The following is a 20,479-nucleotide window of genomic DNA, read 5'->3' as shown; positions in this document are numbered from 1 at the left end:
AGTATTTCTCAATTCTCTTAGATGGTGAGTAAATTCTTTTTCAGCTTTTCTCATATCAATAGCACATGAGATTATATTCTTCCAGATAAAATCCAATGAGAAACGAGAGAGAGAGAGAGAGAGAGAGAGAGAGAGAGAGAGAGAGAGAGAGGAGAGAGAGAGAAGAGAGAGGAGAGGGAATGAGAGAGAGAGAGAGAGAGAGAGGAGAGAGAGAGAGAGAGAGAGAGAGAGAGAGAGAGAGAGAGAGAGAGAGAGAGAGAGAGAGAGAGAGAGAGAGAGAGAGAGAAAGTATCTAGACTCCTTAATTTAAGACTAGAAGTCAAGTTTCATTAGCTTTGGTTAGATGACATTGGTTCTGTAATTATCCTGGAAAAAATGAATCACTATGGGGAAGGTGAATAAATACAGACATTTTTAATTATACTACCAAATGGCCAGTGATAGGTAAGGTCAGGACCTTGGAGTTAGTTGTTGCCTAGCCCATGACTTTGACCACAGGGTGACCTGCCTTTTGCCCTAGAAGGGTAACTAGCTGCCAGATTGTATCAGAAAGTAGATAGCAGGGTGTGACAAATAGACTATAAATTTTGTGTTATATAAACATAAGGCCATTCTGAAACTGGGGGTAAGGCCAATCTCAACATACTCCTGAGACATTAAATGAATGGCACTGGGCAGAAGAGGGGTTCAGGAAGATGATACTGGGGATTCACTCAGCCGAAGTCTACTCCAACCACTCAAAGCTTTCTAAGTTAGCCCTTTTCACTTTTGGTGACCCTCATGTGGTCCTTGACAGGGGCTATGACTTGTTCAGCAGCTTGATGCTCTCTTAGGTCCTTCCTCAAACACATCCTTTATCACACTTCCTGATAGGGCCATGCTAATATACAAATTTACTATAAAATGTGAAAAGTCAGCAGATAGCTCATCACGTTTGCTAATTCTCTGATCTGGGATAAAGTGAATCCTGGATATGAATTTTCAGGAGTGGGATAGACCAATAGAAAAGAAACCATTGGAGTTCCTTTCATCATTTTATATCTTGTTTTTCTACCTGAGTAGGTCTGGATATGCTATCTCCCCAACAGGGAGGAGACTTGGTCTCCTCTGCAAGAAAGGACAAGAAAGCCATGTTAACAATGCACCATTCTCTGAGTCAGAACCTCCTGTTGGAGTTCCAAGTCCACCCATGCCCTGGGTTGGCCCTGTCACCTCTGCACTGCACTCAGTCTCTTTTTTTTCTGTCCCTACTGAAGATCTGACTTCCACAGATTGACCCTCCTTTATGCCCTTGCTATCTCCTGATTTAGTTGACTACTGGGGGACATCAGTACGAGGTTGAAAAGTGGAAAAAGAAAAGGTTTGGAGTACAGTTCCCTGTGCCAGCATTATGTCTAGCAAATGCAGTTCCAACTTATTTGTGGACATACCATTCTTGTTCCTTTTTGCAAGCGTGTTGATGGGATTCTTGTTGCTAATTTATGGATGCCATGTCAGATCTTGTCTGGTGCTTTATAACCCTATCTACCCCTCTGAAAGGACCCTTACATCAAAATTGGTGGTGAATTCTGTGTTTTGTGGCTGTCCCGAATGATACAACTCTACATTGGAGGGAAGACAGCAGGGATCCTCTGTCAGGGCAGGTGCTTCAGCTAAGATTGTCCTTCAACAGAACCTTGGCTGTGGCATTCAGAGCAACTACTGTCTTTCTGGGACACTGGGCATCTCTCTACTCATCATTGGGCCTGAGTGGCTCCACCTATTCAAGAGGGATTTGATGATTTATCTTCATCATCTTGAAAGTCTATTCTATATTCCTGTCCAATTTGTACTATGGTTTTAGGGGTAGTAGTTCATCCTCCTTTGATCCTTTTGGGGGCTATAACATAGTCCCTAAAGTCATCTCACAGAAAAGGGACTCAAAACATTATGAAACAGGCAAAAATATGAGTCCCATCATTGGTCCACATTAAGGGGACCGTGGAAGCTGTCTAATGAGAAAGCACAGATGATCTTATCTGGGAAACAGATGTAAAGAAAGAGTACCTATGACCTCTGTGGTTAAAGTGTATACAAAGTCTCTTAAACATAGAAGGTACTTGTAAATAAGAAGGTAGTTGCAATGATCGAACCAAGAACTGCCCTATGTTCTCTTCTCCAAGAAACCAAGGTGGGATGCTCATGGTCTGGTCTCTATTAAGCTGTATTTTGGTCGAATCCAGTCATGCTCTCTCTGTTGCTATGAACTTTGAGGCAACTATCTCCACCCCATGGCACTCAGCCCAGTTTGGGCTGCTGCTGGCTGTCGGGCGTGGCAAGGAGGTGGGAACTGGCAGGGTGCCTGTGTCCAGAGTATAAGGCAACCTGTGGGCAGCTGGAGGCAGCTGGGAGTCTGGACCCTGCAAGTTTAGCCATGGCACTCAGCCTCCTCTCCCCGAGCCTGTCCCGCCTGGGCCTGTGGGCTTCTGTAGTGATCCTGATCGTAATCGTCCTCAAGCTCCTCAGCCTGTTGGTGCGGAGGCAGAAGCTGGCCAGGGCTCTGGACAGCTTCCCAGGGCCCCCCACTCACTGGCTTTTTGGTCATGCTCTTGAGGTAGGTGGAGAGGGGGATGTGGGAGAATCAGGACTAATTCTCCGGAGACTAGGAAGGAGGCCATCAGTTTGGGCAGGGGGTAATGCCTGGAACCAAGACTCCTAGTCAGCTTTCCCACTCTTGCCTTTCAAGCTGGCTTCAGAAGCAACACAGTACTTCAGAGGCGGAGCTTAAGAAGGCCCAAGATACTTTTCCATTATTCTGAGGCCCAAAGTGCAAGTCTGTGTTGAGGTTTGTTGATGGATCACACAGGGGAGAGATTGAATCCTCAAAGTGAGACCCAATAACTAGGCAGTCATGTTTAGATTTCTTATGTGTCCTGCTCTGTGTAGTGTAAAGATTTCTACTACCAACAAGTGCTGCCTCCTGAGACTTCCCAGAATGTCTGAGAGGTTGGTGTCTGCAAAGCCAGGAGGTGCCTTCTGTGTCTCCTTCCTGTAGCTGAGAAACTATGGCATTTTCCCAGGCTCAGATCCTGGTTGGTTCTCCGGTAAAGGCAGCACAGTAGGGGTCCACCTCAACATCCAGTCTCCGGAACTCCTGTCATGGGGATCCAGACCTTCTGGGGGTTTGAAGCGAAATGGGAGAAGCAGATGTCCCCCTCCAACTTCTGGAGATTCTAATATGTCAGGTTGTAACTAGGCACCTAAGATTAAAAGTCTTCCTGAATGTTTTGAGCTGCAGGCAGGTTTGGGAGCCTAGGCATGGATGCCAGGGATAGTTGCAGAAAGGGAGTATAATTCTTTCTACTTCCTTATTCCTCCATCTGGGAATTGCCTATCTTTTGGAATTGACACTGGAAATGAACTTAATCTCTAATCTTATTCTTGTCCCATGTTGGGGATAGCCTATGGACTTCGCTGTACCACTGAGCATCCAGAATTAATCTTAAAAAAGGATGGTTTGGGTGGGAGAAAACAAACACTAGAGCCTCCCCTGCTCCCAGGACGGTAGAGGTGCCTCCCCAGGGTCCACTCTGCTTCATTCTTTTCATCTTGGCACCGTTTATTGTTCCTACTAGTCTGAGGCTTCTGGAGAATGGAGATCTGGTCTGATTTATTTCTGTGCCCTCAAGGTACAGCACAAAACTTGATACAGACCAGGCATGGCTGAATGAATAAACCCAAAAGGCTAGATTATAGGGAGAGGTGTCTGCAGAGGCCAGAGAGTAGTGGGGAAGAGAGGTGAGGGATCAGGAGGACTTGGGAGGATCTCTGACAACTCTGGGAGGTTGAGGTTACACCCTGAAAGAGCATGAGAGACACATGGGAAGGGGCCCTCTGTACCTCCTACTTTGTGCTTAGCTGCTTTCTTCAGAGTTGGGGAGGACCCCCAATCAGTAGACTTCCATAGCATGTAGTTCTTACTCTCTCATAACTGCATGCCCGAGCTGGCTGCCCTCTTCTTCCCAGGTCCTCCACCCCACCTTGGAAGTACACAAAGAGCCTGGAACACAGCCTAGCTTCAGCTGCTTGTTGCCAATACCACTATCTGGAGGGCTTTGGCTTGACTCTAGGAAGGGCATGCCAAGATTGGAGTGGTGGGTGATCTTGAGTACTATACAAGTTCCCTGGGGAACCATCATAGACATACCACCATTGCATTCCTTCAGGACTTGGCACCTGTCTCTGCTGTGGGTTGGATTCACACCTAAACCTGTGAAGGGCAGGGTGTGGATTTGTTTCCCTAGTGTGACAAAAGATGAGGAAGTTGAGATTCAAATGGACAAGGTGTTCACTTAAGGACATATAATGGTTCAGGATTCAAATCAAGGCTGGACCGGGAACCTCCTGCATTTTAATCCAGACACAGTGAATCAAAAAAGCAAACAAGAAACTAACCAAATAACCCAATAAACAAATAAAAGAGCCAAGTAACTGACATTTGATTCTAATGCAGTGGGGATGCGCATGGGAAGGAAAGGAGGGTAGGTGGGTGTAGGTCTGGGGGGTGGAAGTTTCTACCAGGGTTAGTTTCTCCCTTCTTGATTTCCAGTTACAATCTGGAGGCAGTGGTAGCATCTACCTTTCATCCTATTCAGATCTCAGAATGTGTCCTTTTGAGGCAGGTGTGTGTGTGTGTGTGTGTGTGTGTGTGTGTGTGTGTGTGTGTGTGTGCTTTTCCTGAGGAGCACAGGGATATTCTCTGTGGGCTTAAGTTGAGGAGTTAATGGGGAGCTGACATATCTAACCTGTGTGCAGTGGTGTGTGTGTGTGTGTGTGTGTGTGTGTGTGTGTGTGTGTGTGTGTGTAGTGGGTATTGGTTTCCAGCTCAAGGAAAGGAAATCAATCCTCTGTGACCTCAGAGGCCGCATCTCTGGCCCTGCTTATCACTGGAGCAGTCCCCTTAGCATTGCCCTGTATACTAAGAACTCTGGTTGGTTCTGTTCAGCCAACACTGATCATTGACCTTTGCTGTGCCCTGTTTGTTAAGTCATCCCTCCTCTCTGCTCTTTGTTATTGATAAAACGGGGGTAGTCATCTTCAGACTGCTGAGTTAGATGAGTATCCATAGGACAAACTATAAGGGCATAGCTAACAGCTGGGCAGCTAAATGTCAGATGTGAAATTTCTGTAGAGGATGCTTGATGCAAAATACTGTGACACATTTGCTTTCTTTTCTTTCTTTCCTCCCAAATCCATCTGGTCCTTGGTTTCCCCCAGTCCTCCCAACAAAGATGTCTGAAGAATTCTATGAAAGAGGAGGCAGAGGGGCAGGGACCAGGGTGAAGGGCAAACAGCAGCCAGGGGGCCAGGGTTAAGGGCAAGCAGGAGGAGGGGGGGTCAGGGCTACTCCAGAGCTGGTGCTTCTTGTTTTGGTTGATTCTTCCTGCAGGTGCTCCTACTCTTCAGCTTTATTTAAAAATCTTAAAAAATTGTATATTTTTAATTGGAATGGAATTATACCTCTACCCCTTTTCTTTCTTCCAGCGACTCCCAGTTACTCTCTCTCAAACCCCTCCCACGTCCCCCTCAAATTGACAGCCTCTTTTTCCTTATTATTGTTACCTATGTGTGTTTACACACACACACACACACACACACACACACACACACACACACTCCTCCTCAGTCTGTTTTTATTGTTGATACCATTTCAAGACTGATCACTCTGCACTGGAAAACCAATAAGGAGTTCACCCTTGGGAGAGGCTAATTCTCCTTCTTTCCCTGAGAGAGGCTCATTCTCACTCTCCCAACACTCATTAGTTGCTTGCCGTTCTTTGTCTAGGGGTGGACCCTGAGAAATTTCTGCCTTTCATGTTAACATGCTCATTGATACTGCCATTGTTCTGGTCTTGCTTACTCAGCCATTTCTAGGAGGGATTGTTTCACAGCAGACCTCCTGGTAGTTCTGTCTCTTATTTGAAGTCTCAACAGTGGCTTGGACTCACGCATACCAGGCCCTAATAGTCTTATATGTGTTAAGAAGAGAACCTAAAGGTCAAGATGACTGATTCTAGACACACAAGGACACCAAGGGATAGCAATTGAGGAGAGCAACTATGCTGACCCCCACAAGACTTCCCTGGGTGGCCTCAGACGGCACAGTAGAGAATCATGGGAAGGGTCCTGGCAGGTGGCATTCGGTTCAGGGACTGAGAGATCTTGTTAAGATCTGGGAAGTCAAAAGATGGCTGTTGAGTTAAATTTTTATACTGGAGATACCTGAGCTCCTGAGCATGTTGGAGAAGAAAAGTCCCTGTCTTCTACCTTTCAATGGTTGGCTTTTCTAAATATTCACCTCTGTTTTGCAAGCAGATGAATTTGTGAGTGTGTGTGTGTGTGTGTGTGTGTTATGTATGTATATTCATCTGTGTGTGTGTGCGAAGACCAGAGGCTCATGTTGTATGTCTCCTATGACTCTCCACCTTTTTAATTCATTTTTGAGAATTAAAAAACTTGCTTCAGTTTATTTTATGTATGTGGGTATTTTGTCTATATGTACATATGTGTATCATGTGTACCTGGTGCTCATAGAGGCCAGAAGAGGGTGTCAGAGCCTCTGGAACTGTAGTTACAGATGGTTGTGAGCCACCAAGTGTGTCCTGGGAACTGAACCCCAGTTGTCTGGAAGAGCAGCCAGTATTCTTAACTGCTGAGCAATCTCTCCAGACCCTTTAAAAAGATTTTTAAAAACTAAAAATTACATAAGTGCGTGCTTGTGTGTGTGTGTGTGTGTGTGTGTGTGTGTGTGTGTGTGTAGTGAAGGTGTACATGTGAGTGCAGGTGCTGGCAGAGTCCAGAAGAGGGTGTCAAATTCCCAGGAGCTAGATTTACAAGAAATTATGGGCAGTCCCATGTATGTGCTGGGAACTGAACTTGGGTCTTTTTCAAGAGCAGTATGGCTCTTAACTGCTGAGCCATATCTATAGCCCCTTCCATTTCACTTTTTAAGGCAAGGTCTCTTATTAAACCCAGAGCTCTCCCTATTTTGGAAAGACTGGCAGGTCGGCAAGCCCCTCCCCTGATCTTTTTATCTGACTCTGAGGTTACAGATATCGCCACCGTGTCTGGCTTTTAAGTAAGGGCCTAAGGTTCAAACTCAGGTCTTCTTGCATGGGAAGCAAGTGCTTCCTCTACTGAGCCACCTCCCCACACAGATTAATATTGTCCTCTAGCAGTCTCCAAGAGAGCTTTGGCTGCGGCAGACTGGTGAAGCAGGGAGCTTGCTCCTTGGACACTAGCCAACTGATCTTTAGGTCCATTAGCGAATGGCCTGAGCAGATTTGTTGACAGGAAGGACGGCAGGACAAGCTCAGTCATGATCCCTGTTCTGTTGTGTCATGTGAGACTGTTCTGTTGGCCTTAGAATGCACTGTTCCCACCTATGAAGAGGTAGGTCATGGTTCAACTAAACTTCATTGCTGTCCCTCTCTGATTTTGTTCTTGGAGTCTAACTTACTCTTGGAGAACAAGACCTTCCTATTGTTCACTGCTGCCGGGGTCAACCCCGGTGCAAATGAATGGATGAGGCAGGTTGCTGAGAGCTGGGTGCAGTGACTTACATCTATTTCCTGTTTTCCCCCTGCTTCCTTCCTTTGGGAGAAAACAAGCTGTTCTAGATCTGATAGTAAGTATCCAAGCTTAAGGCATCTGAGGATAAATCTGAGACATTTGTTGCGTAACTCAGAGAAGTTTGCCAGCAGCCACATGACCCTTAGAACAATGTCTCAACAGCCATTTTGAAGGACTGCAGTGCAGAAGTGGGACCAGACCCTGGGAGCTGTCCTCACTCTCACTGGACTCCTGGGGACAATCAGGGCCCATTGGAGAAGGCTGTCTCTAGGGAGGTCATGACAATCCGTGACTGAGGCCAAGGTCTTGTGTCTGCAGCTGGGATACTGCAGAAGGGCACAGGCATGGTTCTCAGGAGTTGGGAAATATAGGGAGCAGAATGTAAGGAAACCACATGTGGGGGAAATAATTCACTCAAGAGTGATACAGACAACCGATTAAGCCAGTTAAGAGTATCAGAGATCCTTAATTCTGGGCAGCAACCAAGAGTGAGCCAATGCCTCAGAGCCTCTTGGTGGTGAAGCTCAGGGGCACAGCATTTTTAAAGACAGAAACCACAGTGACTTCAATGTTAGATGAGGGTCAGAGTAACCTTGCAACATTTGTTTCAGCAGAACATAGTAGTTATTTAGACATAACATGACAATTATTTTTGACTTAAACATTAATTATTTTGGTTAGTACATCTGCACCATGGTCCAAATCACAGACATCCTGAATGTATTGCCAAGACAGACATGGTTATTGAGAGTCTAGAGGCTTGGAAATTCTCTAAGTGGACACAAAATGGAGTCAGGACAAAATGGTGTTACCTTAGTTACTTCAGGGGCAGGCAGGAAAGAAGAGAGACCTAAGAGAAGGGAGAGAAGTCCAGGAATTACCAGCTAGAAAGGAGGAAGAGCACCACAAATGTCCCTTTATCTATAGGTAAAGATGATTTTTATCACTTTCACTCCCTGACATTGCATGCATAAGGCAACCTGTTGGTTGAATTCAGGATTCAGAAAGATGACTCTATAGGCAGATTACATCTATATCTATATCATCTATATCTCTATCTATCTATCTATCTGTCTGTCTGTCTGTCTGTCTGTCTGTCTGTCTATCTATCTATCTATCTATCTATCTATCTAGGACTGGGAGCCAGAGCTGCAGAGAAGGCACAACTGGTGATTTTGAAGGGAGTGGCTTGGGAGTGACCAGCATTCCTGGGCTTAGAGCAGCAGCTCTGGGACTGGAGAGGGTATTAGAAATGTGCAGGAGAGTGGGGGTACAGGAGGAAGGAAGGAGGTTCCAGGCTCTGCCCGGGCAGTGTCCTTCCTTCTTTTCCCAGAAACCTGGGGTCTTCTGGCTATACTGGTTCCTGAGTGGTCCTTGTCTTCTATTATCATTTCAGATCCAGAAGTTAGGGAGCCTGGACAAGGTGGTATCCTGGTCCCAACAGTTCCCCTATGCTCATTCTCTCTGGCTTGGACAATTCATTGGTTTCCTGAACATCTACGAGCCTGACTATGCCAAAGCTGTATACAGCCGTGGGGGTGAGGTGCCCTGGGGAGAGGGTGGGGTTTCCTGGGAATGATGGGCTCAGGGACCAAGTTGGGGAAGGTCAGGGCCTGTGTCTAACATCTTGGATGAGAATAATCAAGTCCCTACCTCATTTATCACTATGCCTCGCCTGGGAATATCCTGTTTCTCTGTGACTGAAATCGTTTGTTCTGCAGACCCAAAGGCTCCAGATGTGTATGACTTCTTACTCCAGTGGATCGGTAAGTGAACATCTGTTTTACTGTACCTCCCTTCCCTCCCTTGTGCTAAGTGACCAGAATCCTGCCCTGCCATACTCAGCCGGTTATCCCGCTAGTGGACTGCCTGGCTCCCGAGTGCCGGTCCTAAGCTTAGCATCTCTGTGGGGAGGCAGGAGAGCAGCAAGAGAGCTCCTGCCTGTTGCAGGAGTCAGACACTTCCCCTTGCTGGACATTCATCTTCCCTCTCTCTTAAGCAGAGGCAAGGCAATGTGTCTTTGAAGAATGGCTTGCTAGAGGAGGCAACCCTAGAGTTGATCCTACAGGATATTCTAGTGATGTTTGTTTCTGGAAGAAGGGTCTGAGAAAAGGTGTAATAGTTGTAGGACCATGGAGGCTGCAAGTGGCTGAAAGGCAGACTTTGGTTAGGAGATGGGGCCAGTCAGGGAAGATGAGCCAGTGTTGGCTGTCACTATGTACACTGATGTTGTAAAGGTGGAGGGAGCCACTGAGTCATCTACTTCTTTTAATTAATTGATTAGTTGATTAATTAATTGACTTTGAGACAGAGTTTCACTAGGTTGCCTTAGCTGGCCTAGAACTCTCTATGTAGACTAGGCTGGCTTTGAACTCACAGAGATCCACTGGCCTCTGACTTCTGAGTGAGTGCTGGCATTAATGATGTACACTACCACACCTGGCCTTATTCTTATTCTCACTTTTATTTATCTCTATGTGTGGTTGTGTAGATTATGCCACTTGAGCACAGGTATCTATGTTGGCTCCCCTAGAACTGGACTTATATGTGGTTGTGAGCTGTCATGTGTGTTCTGGGAACTGACCACAGGTCTTCATAAGAGCAGTGAGGGCCCTTGATCATTGACCCATCTCTCCAACCTCCTCTGAATCTTCTTGATCCAAGGCCATATGCTTCTCCAAAGTTCCTTTATTTATTTATTTACCCTTGGAAGCTTCCTGGGAGCTAAGAAAGGGCTGCTTGGTAGGAAGGTAACGGTCTTAGACGATTGACTTAGTCAAGATCTGCTACCTTCTCTATGTTGGGAGGTCTCAGTTGGGAGGTTTCTATGTTGGGAGGTCGCAATTGGGTACCAGAGGTCTATCTATATTGGTTATTGTAGTGCCTCCCCACAGGGTGTTCCAGGTTTGGGAGTGGCAGAGGTTGTGGTTGATCCCAGATCTCATGGGTAAAGCAGGATTGCCTGGATTCCATGGCCTCTGTCTCCCTTCCCTCCTCAGGGAAAGGCTTACTGGTTCTTGATGGGCCCAAATGGTATCAGCACCGCAAGCTGCTCACACCTGGGTTCCATTATGATGTGCTGAAGCCCTACGTGGCCATATTTGCTGAGTCCACACGTATCATGCTGGTGAGTACCCTCCCTATGGCAGGATCCTGGGATTGTGGGCTGCTGGACCAGCCTTCTGTACCTATCCCAATTTGCCTTGGGTGAAGGCAAGTGGTGCTCTCCTGTGGAGAGGGTCCCTGAAGCCCTGTCTTCATTAACTTCAACAATGGAGCCAAAAGTTTTTAAAGTATATCCTCATGATCCTCTGGATTTCCTTGGTGTCTGTTGTTACGTCCCCCTTCATCTCTAATTTCGTTAGTTTGGATAGTCTCTTTGCCTTTAGTTAATTTAGATAAGGCTGCAGTTCTCAACCTGTGGGTCATGACCCCTTTGGAGGTCAAACGACACTTTCACAGGGGTCACATATCATATATCCTGCATATCAGATATTTACATTATGATTCATAACAGTAACAAAGTTATAGTTATAAAGCAGCAACAAAATAATTTTATGGCTGTGAATCACCAAAACATGAACTATTTTAAAGGTCACAGCATTAGGAATGTTGAAAACTACTGTGAATAAGGGTTTATCAACCTTATTGATTCTGTCAAAGAGCCAACTCTTTGCATCATGGGTTTTTAAAATATTTTTTGTTTGCTTCTATTTTATTCATTTCACCCTGAGTTTAATTATTTCTTGCCTTCTATGTTTTTGGGTGTGATTTCTTCATTTTGTCCTAGAGCTTTCATGTGTGCTGTTACTAGTATGAAATCTCTCCATTTTTTTTTAAATGTAGGCATTTAGTGCTATGCACTTGCCTCTTAGAACTGCCTTCATTGTGTCCTGTAAATTCAGATATGTTTATTCATTTTCCTTCAAGTCTAGATTTTTCCATTCAGTTCTAGAATCCATTCAATTCAAGCCTTTAATTTCTATCTTGACCCATTTTTCATTCAGTAGTGTGTTGTTCAGTTTCTAAGAGTTTGTAGGCTTTCTGTTGTTTCTGTTGTTGTTGAGATCTAGCTTTAGTCTGTGGTGGTCTGATACTGGGTGTTATTTCAATTTTTCTGTATTTGTTGAGACTTGCTTTGTGTCTGAGTATGTGTTATTTTAGAGAATGTTCTATAAGGTGCTGAGAAGAAGGTCTATTCTTTTGAGTTTAGGTGAAATGTTCTGAAAATATCTGTTAGGTCCATTTGGTTTATAACACTTGTTAGCTCCAGCATTTCTCTGCTTAGTTTTTGTCTGGTTGACCTGTCTCTTGATGAGAGTGGGGTATTGAAGTCTCCCACTATCAGTATGTGAGTATCAGTATTAGTGTTTGTTTTTTTTTTTTTTTTTTTTTTTTTTTTTTTTTTTTTTTTACAAACAGCCCTTATGTTCAGTGCATAGATGCTAAGAATCGAAACGTCCTATTGGTGTATTTTTTCTTTGGTGAGTATATAGTGTACCTCCCTATCTCTTCTGATTAGTTTTGCTTTGAAGTCTACTTTGTTAAATATTAAAATGGCCACAGCAGCGTGCTTCTTAGGTCCATTTGCTTGGGATATCTTCTTCCAACCCTTTACCCTGAGGTAATTGCTATCGTTGATGTTGAGGTGTGTTTCTTGGGTGCAGCAGAGTGATGGGCCCTGCATCCATTCTGTTAACATGTGTCTTTTTTATTGCAGAATTGAGAACACTGATGTTGGGAATGAACAGTGTTTGTTGATTCCTGTTATTTTGTTGTGATGGTGTGTGTGTGTGTTCCCCCTCTTTAGATCTGATGGCCTGATTTAGATTTCCTTGTGTTTTTCCAGGTGTGGTAAACTTTTTTAGATTGGAGTTTTCCTTATATACCTTCTGTGGGGCTGAATTTGTAAATAGATACTGCTTAAATTTGATTTTATCACAAAATGTTTTGTTTTCTCTATCTAGTGTAATAAAAAGTTTTGCTGCATATAGTATTCAGAAGTGGTATCTGTGATCTCTCAGAGTTTGTAAAACATCTATCCAGGCCATTTTGGCTTTTAGAGTCTTCACTGAGAAGTCAGGTGTCATTCTTATAGGACTGCCTTTATATGTTACTTGGCATTTTTCCGTTGCAGCTTCTAATACTCTTTCTTTGTTTTGTATGTTTAGTGCTTTGATTATTATGTGCCAAGGGGAATTTCATTTCTGGTCCAATCTATTTGGTGTTCTGTATGCTTCTTGTATCTTCATAAGCATCTCCTTCTTAATGTTAGGGAAATTTTCTTTTATGATTTTGTTGAGGATATTTCTGTGTCTTTGTGGTGAGATTCTTCTCCTTCTATTCTGACTATTCTTGTTTGGTCTTTCATAGTGTCCCAGATTTCCTGGATGTTTTGTGCCAGGAGCTTTTTAGGTCTTATGTTTTATTTGTCTGAGGTATCCATTTCTTCTATCTTGTCTCAAATGGCTGTCTCTTGTATTATGTTGGTAAGTCTTGCCTCTGAAGTTCCTGTTGGAGTTCCTAAAGTTTTCATCTCCAGATTTCCTGTAGTTTGGGTTTTCTTTTATTCATTAATTTTATTCATTCTATTTCCACTTTCATGACTTGAATGGTTTTGTTCATTTCCTTCCACTGTTTATTTATGCTTTCATAGATTTTTAAGGGGTTTATCGACTTCCTCTTTAAGGACCTCTATCATATTAATAAATGCTATTTTATGATCTTTATCTTGTGCTTCAGCTATGTTGCATTTCTCAGGGGCCTGCTGTGCTAGGGTTGCTGGGTTCTAGTGGAAATATATTGTTCTAGCTATTGTTGATTGTATTTTCATGCTGGCTTCTAGGCATTTGGGTTTGGGAAGATTGTAATTCTAGGTGCTGATGTCTGGTCTTGTCTTTGTTGCACAGATGTTTTGTTCCTTGCTTCCTGTTGCCCTCTCTGGTTGTTAGGAGAGTGTAGTTGCTGTGTGTTGCCTGGTAGGGAATTTTTCTCAGATAGGTGTTGCCATGGGAGAGGGGTCCTGGTAAAATGGATTTCTAGGTATGGGAGCTGGCACTTAGGAATGGAGAAGGCCTGGGAGGAGTGAGGGGGTCCACAGAAGAGAGGAAATCAGGGTGTTCCACAGGATGTGCTTTAGTCCCCTGGGAATGGGGCCAAGAGTGAGAAGAGGCACAGACAGGGAGTCTGCTACAAATCTAGGAATGAGACTGGGGTATTGGATTTGGAGAAATGGGTGTGAGAGTGAAGATCTGAAGCTCACCTACCTGCTATAGGGACATACTTAATTCTCTGGCAGGCGTGGCTGCTAGGAGTGCCTGCTGGAGTTGGGGACTGGAATACAGCCATGAGTTGGGGGAAGGAAATTTGGAGAGGAAGATTTGTGTGATCCACTGGAGATGGGGGGAGGGGGAGTAGGGAGACCACAGCAGATGGTCTGTTACAGAGCTGGGGATGAGACTGGGGGATGGATTTGGAGGAGAGGAGGGAGAAGTAAAGCTCTGTAGTTAGCCTACCTGCTTCCCTGGCCAAGTAGCCCAGCTCTTGTGCACATTACATCTCCTCTCTCTCTGGATTCCAGGACAAATGGGAGAAAAAGGCCAGCGAGAATAAGAGCTTCGACATCTTCTGTGACGTAGGACACATGGCGCTGGACAGCCTCATGAAGTGCACCTTTGGCAAAGGAGACAGTGGCCTAAGCAACAGGTCAGAGTCACCTCTACCCAAAGCTCTCAGATAAGGAAGCTGAAAGGCTCCTGATCTCTGGTTGCAGAGGTCCTGCCTTGATTTGCCCTGGCCCTACTTGTGGTGGAAGACACATTTGGTGTTAGTGAGGAGGCTGAAGGAGGCAAGAAGAGGAACGGGAAGTATTTTGGATAGGATTCCTAAAAGAAAGCTACTCAGGCCTCTTCCCTCTCCCAACCCGTTCTGCATAGAGACAGCAGCTACTACCTGGCAGTCAGTGAGCTCACATTGCTGGTGCAGCAGCGCATCGAATCCTTCCAGTACCACAATGACTTCCTTTACTGGCGCACTCCACATGGCCAGCGTTTCCTGCGGGCCTGCCAGATAGCCCATGACCATACAGGTGGGCCTTTCCTTCAAGCCCCCTCTCCCCCTGCCCCCGCATGCCAACCAGGAATCCTTGGTTCTTCCCCTGGAATCCTTTCCACCCTTCCTGATATAGGGCCAAAGTAGACAGTGACACCTATGCTCTTGGTCCAGACCAGGTCATCAGGCAGCGGAAGGCAGCCCTTCAGGATGAGAAGGAACAGAAAAAGATCCAGCAGCGGAAACATCTGGACTTCCTGGACATTCTCCTGGGTGCTCGGGTGAGTGAACACAGTCCATCCTACCTGACAGCTGGCCCCAGGGCGGCCTTTAGACTCTGCTTCTAAGACAGGCTCCTTGCTCAGCAAATATAACCTACTGCTTACCCATTGCACAAATCAACGAAGGTAAAAATGCAGCACGTGGGTGGCTGGGCTGTGACACCAGGGAGCTGGCAGCCTGGGTCACATGGTAGCAGCTTGAAGACATTTCTAGACTTCTGAGATCCCTAAACATCTTGGCATCGTAGGAGCTTAGAAGTTAGATTTCATTTTCTTTCCTTCTTTCCTTTTCTTTACCTCTGTCCCTCCCTTCTTCCTCCCCGCTTCTCCTTCCCTCCCTTCCTCCATTCCACAAAACTCAGTGCCTACCCTGAATCAATGCCTGTGCTAGGATGCAGAGATAAGAAAGACCTGGCATGGCCATCCATCTGCATATGGTATAGTGGCTGGATTGGGGGAGGTCGTAGGTAGATGTTGACAAAGATTTTTTTCCCCTGCCAGCTAGAAGTGGTATCCCTAATGAGCAATATTGTAGCTGAGTAAAGTTACATGTGTCCAGAGGGCTGAGGGAGGGTTTCATGAATGAGAAGCATCTTGGCTAGAATTGGAAGGGACAGAGGAATCTGGAGGAAGACTCCAAGTTTACCAATAAGTGTTCATATGCTTCGTCAGACCTGCATCTGACAGCTGTGCTTGGGCATCTTCTTCGACCTAACTCAAAGGCCTTGAGCTCTGCCATGGTGCCTTCTTTCAGGATGAAGGTGGGATCAAGCTGTCAGATGCAGACCTCAGGGCTGAAGTGGATACCTTCATGTTTGAAGGCCATGACACCACCACCAGTGGTATCTCTTGGTTTCTCTACTGCATGGCCCTTTACCCTGAGCACCAGCAGCGGTGTAGGGAGGAGGTCCGTGAGATCCTAGGAGACCAGGACTCCTTCCAGTGGTGAGTGAATCTGAGAGGGAGCTCGGCTCTTCTTGCTCAGCCCAGGGAGGGGTTGTGCCTATCCTGCCAGTGCCTGCCAAGGACAACTCACACCTGTTCTGGAAATGAGGTGAAGTTGGCAACAGTTGTTCCCTTTCTTTTGGTTGTGTAGCTTTCTTGGGGGGTTAACTCTAGATGTACCCCCTTTAACCAGTCTCCCCAAATGGAGGCTTTTCAGTGTCACGAAGTTGTCAACAGAGGCTGAATTTCATAATGACAGAATGTGGACCCCTACTGGGCTTCTGGATAGAGTAGAGAGGGCTGAGAAAGTGGAAGAAGTCGGAGATGACCGTGGGAAGACAGATGGGAAAAAGCCAGTCCCTTGCCATCTGCCTTTGGATGACAGCACAGAAGCCCCAGACTCCACATCCCTCATCATGTTAAAGGAGACAGATCCTAAATGCCAAAAACTGCTATGTGTCCCTACTTGCTCCTCAGCTCAAGTCTGAAGTCCTGAATGTAACACCAGCTGAACCAACTTCCAGTTCAGAGTGGTCTCTGAGAGTCCCACCCAGGCCTCTTCTGTTGCTTCCTCCTCTTAGGCCTTTGGAGCCTGACAGTCCCTCATCCCACTGAGTTCCTGATCCACCTCCAGCATGGGGCAGGACACACAGCAGGGATTGAGAAATTGGCCTGTTCTCCCAAGTGGGACTGATTTGTAATTCCAGCATCTGAGATTTGAAGGATGGAGTCTCCATAGCTAATGTGTACTTGTGGGATGTAGGAAACCTTCCAGGGGTCCAGCCATGTGCACGGTGCTATCTGGAGCGCACTGCAAGTATGAAGAGGAGAGGAGCAGACAATTTGCTGCTCTTGGGGAGTTCTCAGAAAGTCAGACTCACATGGTTGAAATCCAGAGAAGGCTGCAGGATGGAGTAACACTGAGTAGCAAGGATGTTGAGGGTAGAGGGTGAGGAGGGGAGGGGCTTGAGTTGACTTTAGAAAGAAGGTTGAAACTCAGGTGAAGAGAGCTATGCTCTCTAGCCAGATAATCATGTATACAGTCTGAGGCAGGGAATTAAATACTTATTTTGTTTTCACATAGTTTTATCCAGAATTTGAAGCAACTTAGAGGATGCTTATTTAATAAAATAGTACAAGAACTGAAAAAAGTCAGGATTGGGGGAGAGTGAGTTGGAATTTGGGGCTCTGTAAGAAGGTATTATATAGTTCTGATGATTGAACTTTACATTTGGTCTGAACTTCATGGTGTCCAAAGTGGGTATTTATGTGAATTTATCATTATTCATCCATGGACATTGGTTGATTTATTTAACTAACAAGTATCAGGCCACCTTTTCCATTCCAGGGCCACAAGGGAAGCCAAGCAGAAACTAAAGAAATGTCCCTTGTGGGACTTCTGTAGGCACTGAATAACACAAAAGTGGCCTTGTCTTTGAGGGTTGGGTACACGCATGTCTCTTGGATCCTGTGCCTTCTCCTCCCAGAGCACTAGGTTTCTCTGGCCACCCAGTATGACATTAATGCTTTAGGCACTTGAAACCCTCTCGACTCCTCTTCTGTTGGAAGTGTGGTGGTGACAGAAGGTGAAAATGATATCATGGTGAAGTTGGGAATGGGGTCTACCCTCTCCTGGGATCCCTGTTCCCAGTTCCCAAGTGTCCCGTGTTGCTGGCAGGGACGATCTGGCCAAGATGACTTACCTGACTATGTGTATCAAGGAGTGCTTCCGCCTCTACCCACCGGTGCCCCAGGTGTACCGCCAGCTCAGCAAGCCAGTCACCTTTGTGGATGGCCGCTCTCTGCCTGCAGGTGCGTTGGGAAAAACGGTGAGGGTGGAATGAAAGTCCTCTCTGATATTAACTGTGCCATTGGACGATCTTTACATCAGGCGGAGAGAGTTCAGGCTTTGTGTGCTGAGCCCTGGGCCGGAGCACTGGCCTCATAAAGTAAACTTGTTTCTGCCTCCAAACCTCCACTTTCTCTTCTCTAAAACAGGGCTGAGGATATAAATATGGGTATGAGAATATAAGCTTCATTTCCCCCCTGGGTTTTAGGGTGATTATGTGGATTCATCTTTTTGCAGATTGAAGTAGCAAGAACTATTTTTTGTCTTCCAAAAGAATCCAACATGAGTTATTCCTTTGAGGCAGTGATTGTGAAAGTTGGCTTTTCTTTTTAACTGTTAGTGCAGTAGGACCCAGGCATGGCCAATCACTGGGTACTGTTGCTGCTTTGTTCACAGGGGAGGGGTTCTTGTAACCTGAATTTTTCTTTTTTTCCTCTGTTTAAAACTGTATCAAGCTAGGTGGCAGTGATGCATGCCTTTAATCCTAGCACTTGGGAGGCAGAGCCAGGTGGATCTCTGTCACTTAGAGGCCAGCCTGGTTAACAGAAGGAGATCCAGGACAGGCACCAAAACTACACAGAGAAACCCTGTCTTGAAAAAACAAAAAAGAAAAAAAAAACTGTATCAAATGATTCTACTGTGGTGCTCTTTAACAAGCAGATTGTAATGATATGTGTAAAATAAAACAAAAAATGAAAATGGGGGGGGAGAATACATTTTTTCATGACAATCATCTTCAGAGTTTTCATTCACACTGTGCCTATCTGATTGCACCCTGGACAACTCCAGGAGATGATTCACATAGACTATGATGCAATGCGTGTATAACATGTTCAACTCTGTGTTGAGGCTTCATAAAAATGTTCAGACCTGAGCCTGACATGTAGTAAGCATCAAATGAAGGGTATCTCTTATTGTTAATAGCATAATAACTTCCTAAGAGTTAGTTAATTGAAAGTTAAAAAGCTGTAACAAGCAGCTCCCATTTATTCCACTTTGTGGTAGGGTGGGCTCACCATTCTTGGTTTTCATTCCACAGATGTAGAGGTTAGGCACTATTCTCAGTACCTGGCTCCTGGAGCTGTTGATTATGACGATTAAAAATACTTAGAGCTCAGTGTCACTGGCAGTGCACAGACAGAGGCCAGTGTCCTAGATAGGGGGACCTTAGGGGATTCAGTCCTAATGTGGAGGTCACCTGACGGCCTCACAACACTTGGTCATCAGGTCTCTTCTCTGCTTCCAGGCAGTCTCGTCTCTATGCACATCTATGCCCTCCACAGGAACAGTGCTGTGTGGCCTGATCCAGAGGTACTGCATCTCTGGGTTTGGAGGGTAGACAGGGTGTGGGCTGTGGGGTCACCTCTGGCAGCATCTGGGGAGTGTTTAAGCAAGCCCTATCTCCTTAGGTCTTTGATCCCTTGCGCTTTTCTCCTGAGAACGTGACAGGACGCCACCCCTTTGCCTTCATGCCTTTTTCTGCGGGGCCCAGGTAGGGAGAGGGACAACATTCTCAGGCCCTCAAGACTGGGGGTGAAAAGTGAAGGTCATCATTGGGGAGGCATCAATATGGAGTTCTCTGTGATAATGAGGGCTTTTTGCTATTTTTTTTCCTGTTTCTGGTAAATGGGTGGGGTACGTGTTTCCTTCTGTGAGAGACTGCAAGCCAGAACTCCCAATGGGACAATACCCTGTGGGACCCATTACCATGCTCCCGAAGTTTTGCCTTTTAAGCCCAGGTCAACAAATCAATCATTATGCATTCAAAAACTGTTACTTGTTTTTTGTGGGTCTCTAAGAACACTGGATAGTCAACAGCTTGATGTTTCTTTGTGCTGCTCGCTGCAGGAACTGCATTGGGCAGCAGTTTGCCATGAATGAGATGAAGGTGGTCACAGCCCTTTGTTTGCTGCGCTTTGAATTCTCGCTGGATCCCTCAAAGCTGCCCATCAAGCTTCCCCAGCTGGTCCTGCGCTCTAAAAATGGCATCCACCTCCACCTGAAACCACTGGGCTCTGGGAAATAGGTCTTCAGAGACCACAGCTTAGACAGCACAGGCTGTGGCTTTTTCAGGGATGTTGTCCTCCTAGCTTGAATGTAGAGTCATCATGGATCCCTGCTTTTGGGGGGGGGGCTTATAGATGTGAAAGCATTGGCATTGACAGTCTCGTGAAGGCAGTCCCTTGTAAACACATGTGTCTAATGACTTGATGACTGGACTCTACAGCTCATTCCTCCACTCCGAAAACATTTGTTGAACATCTGGGTGTCTTGAGAAACTTCATTTGTTTCTCGTAACTACATGTCTTTCAAAAACAAACAAACCACAACCAGAAAAATACATTCCAGCCCTTGAAAAATCTTGGTGAAGACCATGGAAATGTTGCCTTGACATTTGTGGAAGATGGATGTGAAGGAGGGATGGTTTGGATAGAAGGTGACTCTTCATTGACTTGCATTTCTTTAACTGCCTCTGTGTATTTGGAATATAACAGACACAACAAAAAACAGTTTAAACTAAATCTCTACAAAATAAAGAATAATTCCTAAAGCACACTCCCATCACTAAAGTGAAAGAATGTGAAAGGTGTCTTTACTCATGTGATTTCTTTCTTGGGATATGTCCCTGTGGCATTCTTGTCATCTGCAACAGTGGTGTCTCATAGTCATACAGTGCTCTGGGCATTCACAGTATTCCTAGGGAAGGTGTACACTAAAGAGGAATTCTGTGCAAGATTGTGCA

General features: G+C 45.5%; 1 protein-coding gene across 1 annotated transcript; it reads left to right on the top strand.

Moving 5' to 3' along the window:
* The first annotated feature begins 2,354 nt into the window (after positions 1–2,354).
* Positions 2,355–20,292, top strand: Cyp4b1 (cytochrome P450 family 4 subfamily B member 1). Its single transcript, XM_006986606.4, has 12 exons — positions 2,355–2,593; positions 9,008–9,149; positions 9,333–9,377; positions 10,611–10,738; positions 14,192–14,316; positions 14,547–14,698; positions 14,836–14,942; positions 15,697–15,887; positions 17,566–17,699; positions 18,983–19,047; positions 19,146–19,228; positions 19,585–20,292. Exons 1-12 carry the CDS (start codon positions 2,414–2,416, stop codon positions 19,760–19,762), a joined length of 1,530 nt encoding a protein of 509 aa, XP_006986668.2. The 5' UTR covers positions 2,355–2,413; the 3' UTR covers positions 19,763–20,292.
* The last annotated feature ends 187 nt before the right edge of the window (positions 20,293–20,479 follow it).

The sequence above is a fragment of the Peromyscus maniculatus genome, chromosome 2 (assembly GCF_049852395.1).
Source record: "Peromyscus maniculatus bairdii isolate BWxNUB_F1_BW_parent chromosome 2, HU_Pman_BW_mat_3.1, whole genome shotgun sequence".
Taxonomy (NCBI): Eukaryota; Metazoa; Chordata; class Mammalia; order Rodentia; family Cricetidae; genus Peromyscus; species Peromyscus maniculatus.
The sequence above is the reverse complement of the archived record's forward strand: the minus strand, read 5'-3'. Positions and strand labels throughout refer to the sequence as shown.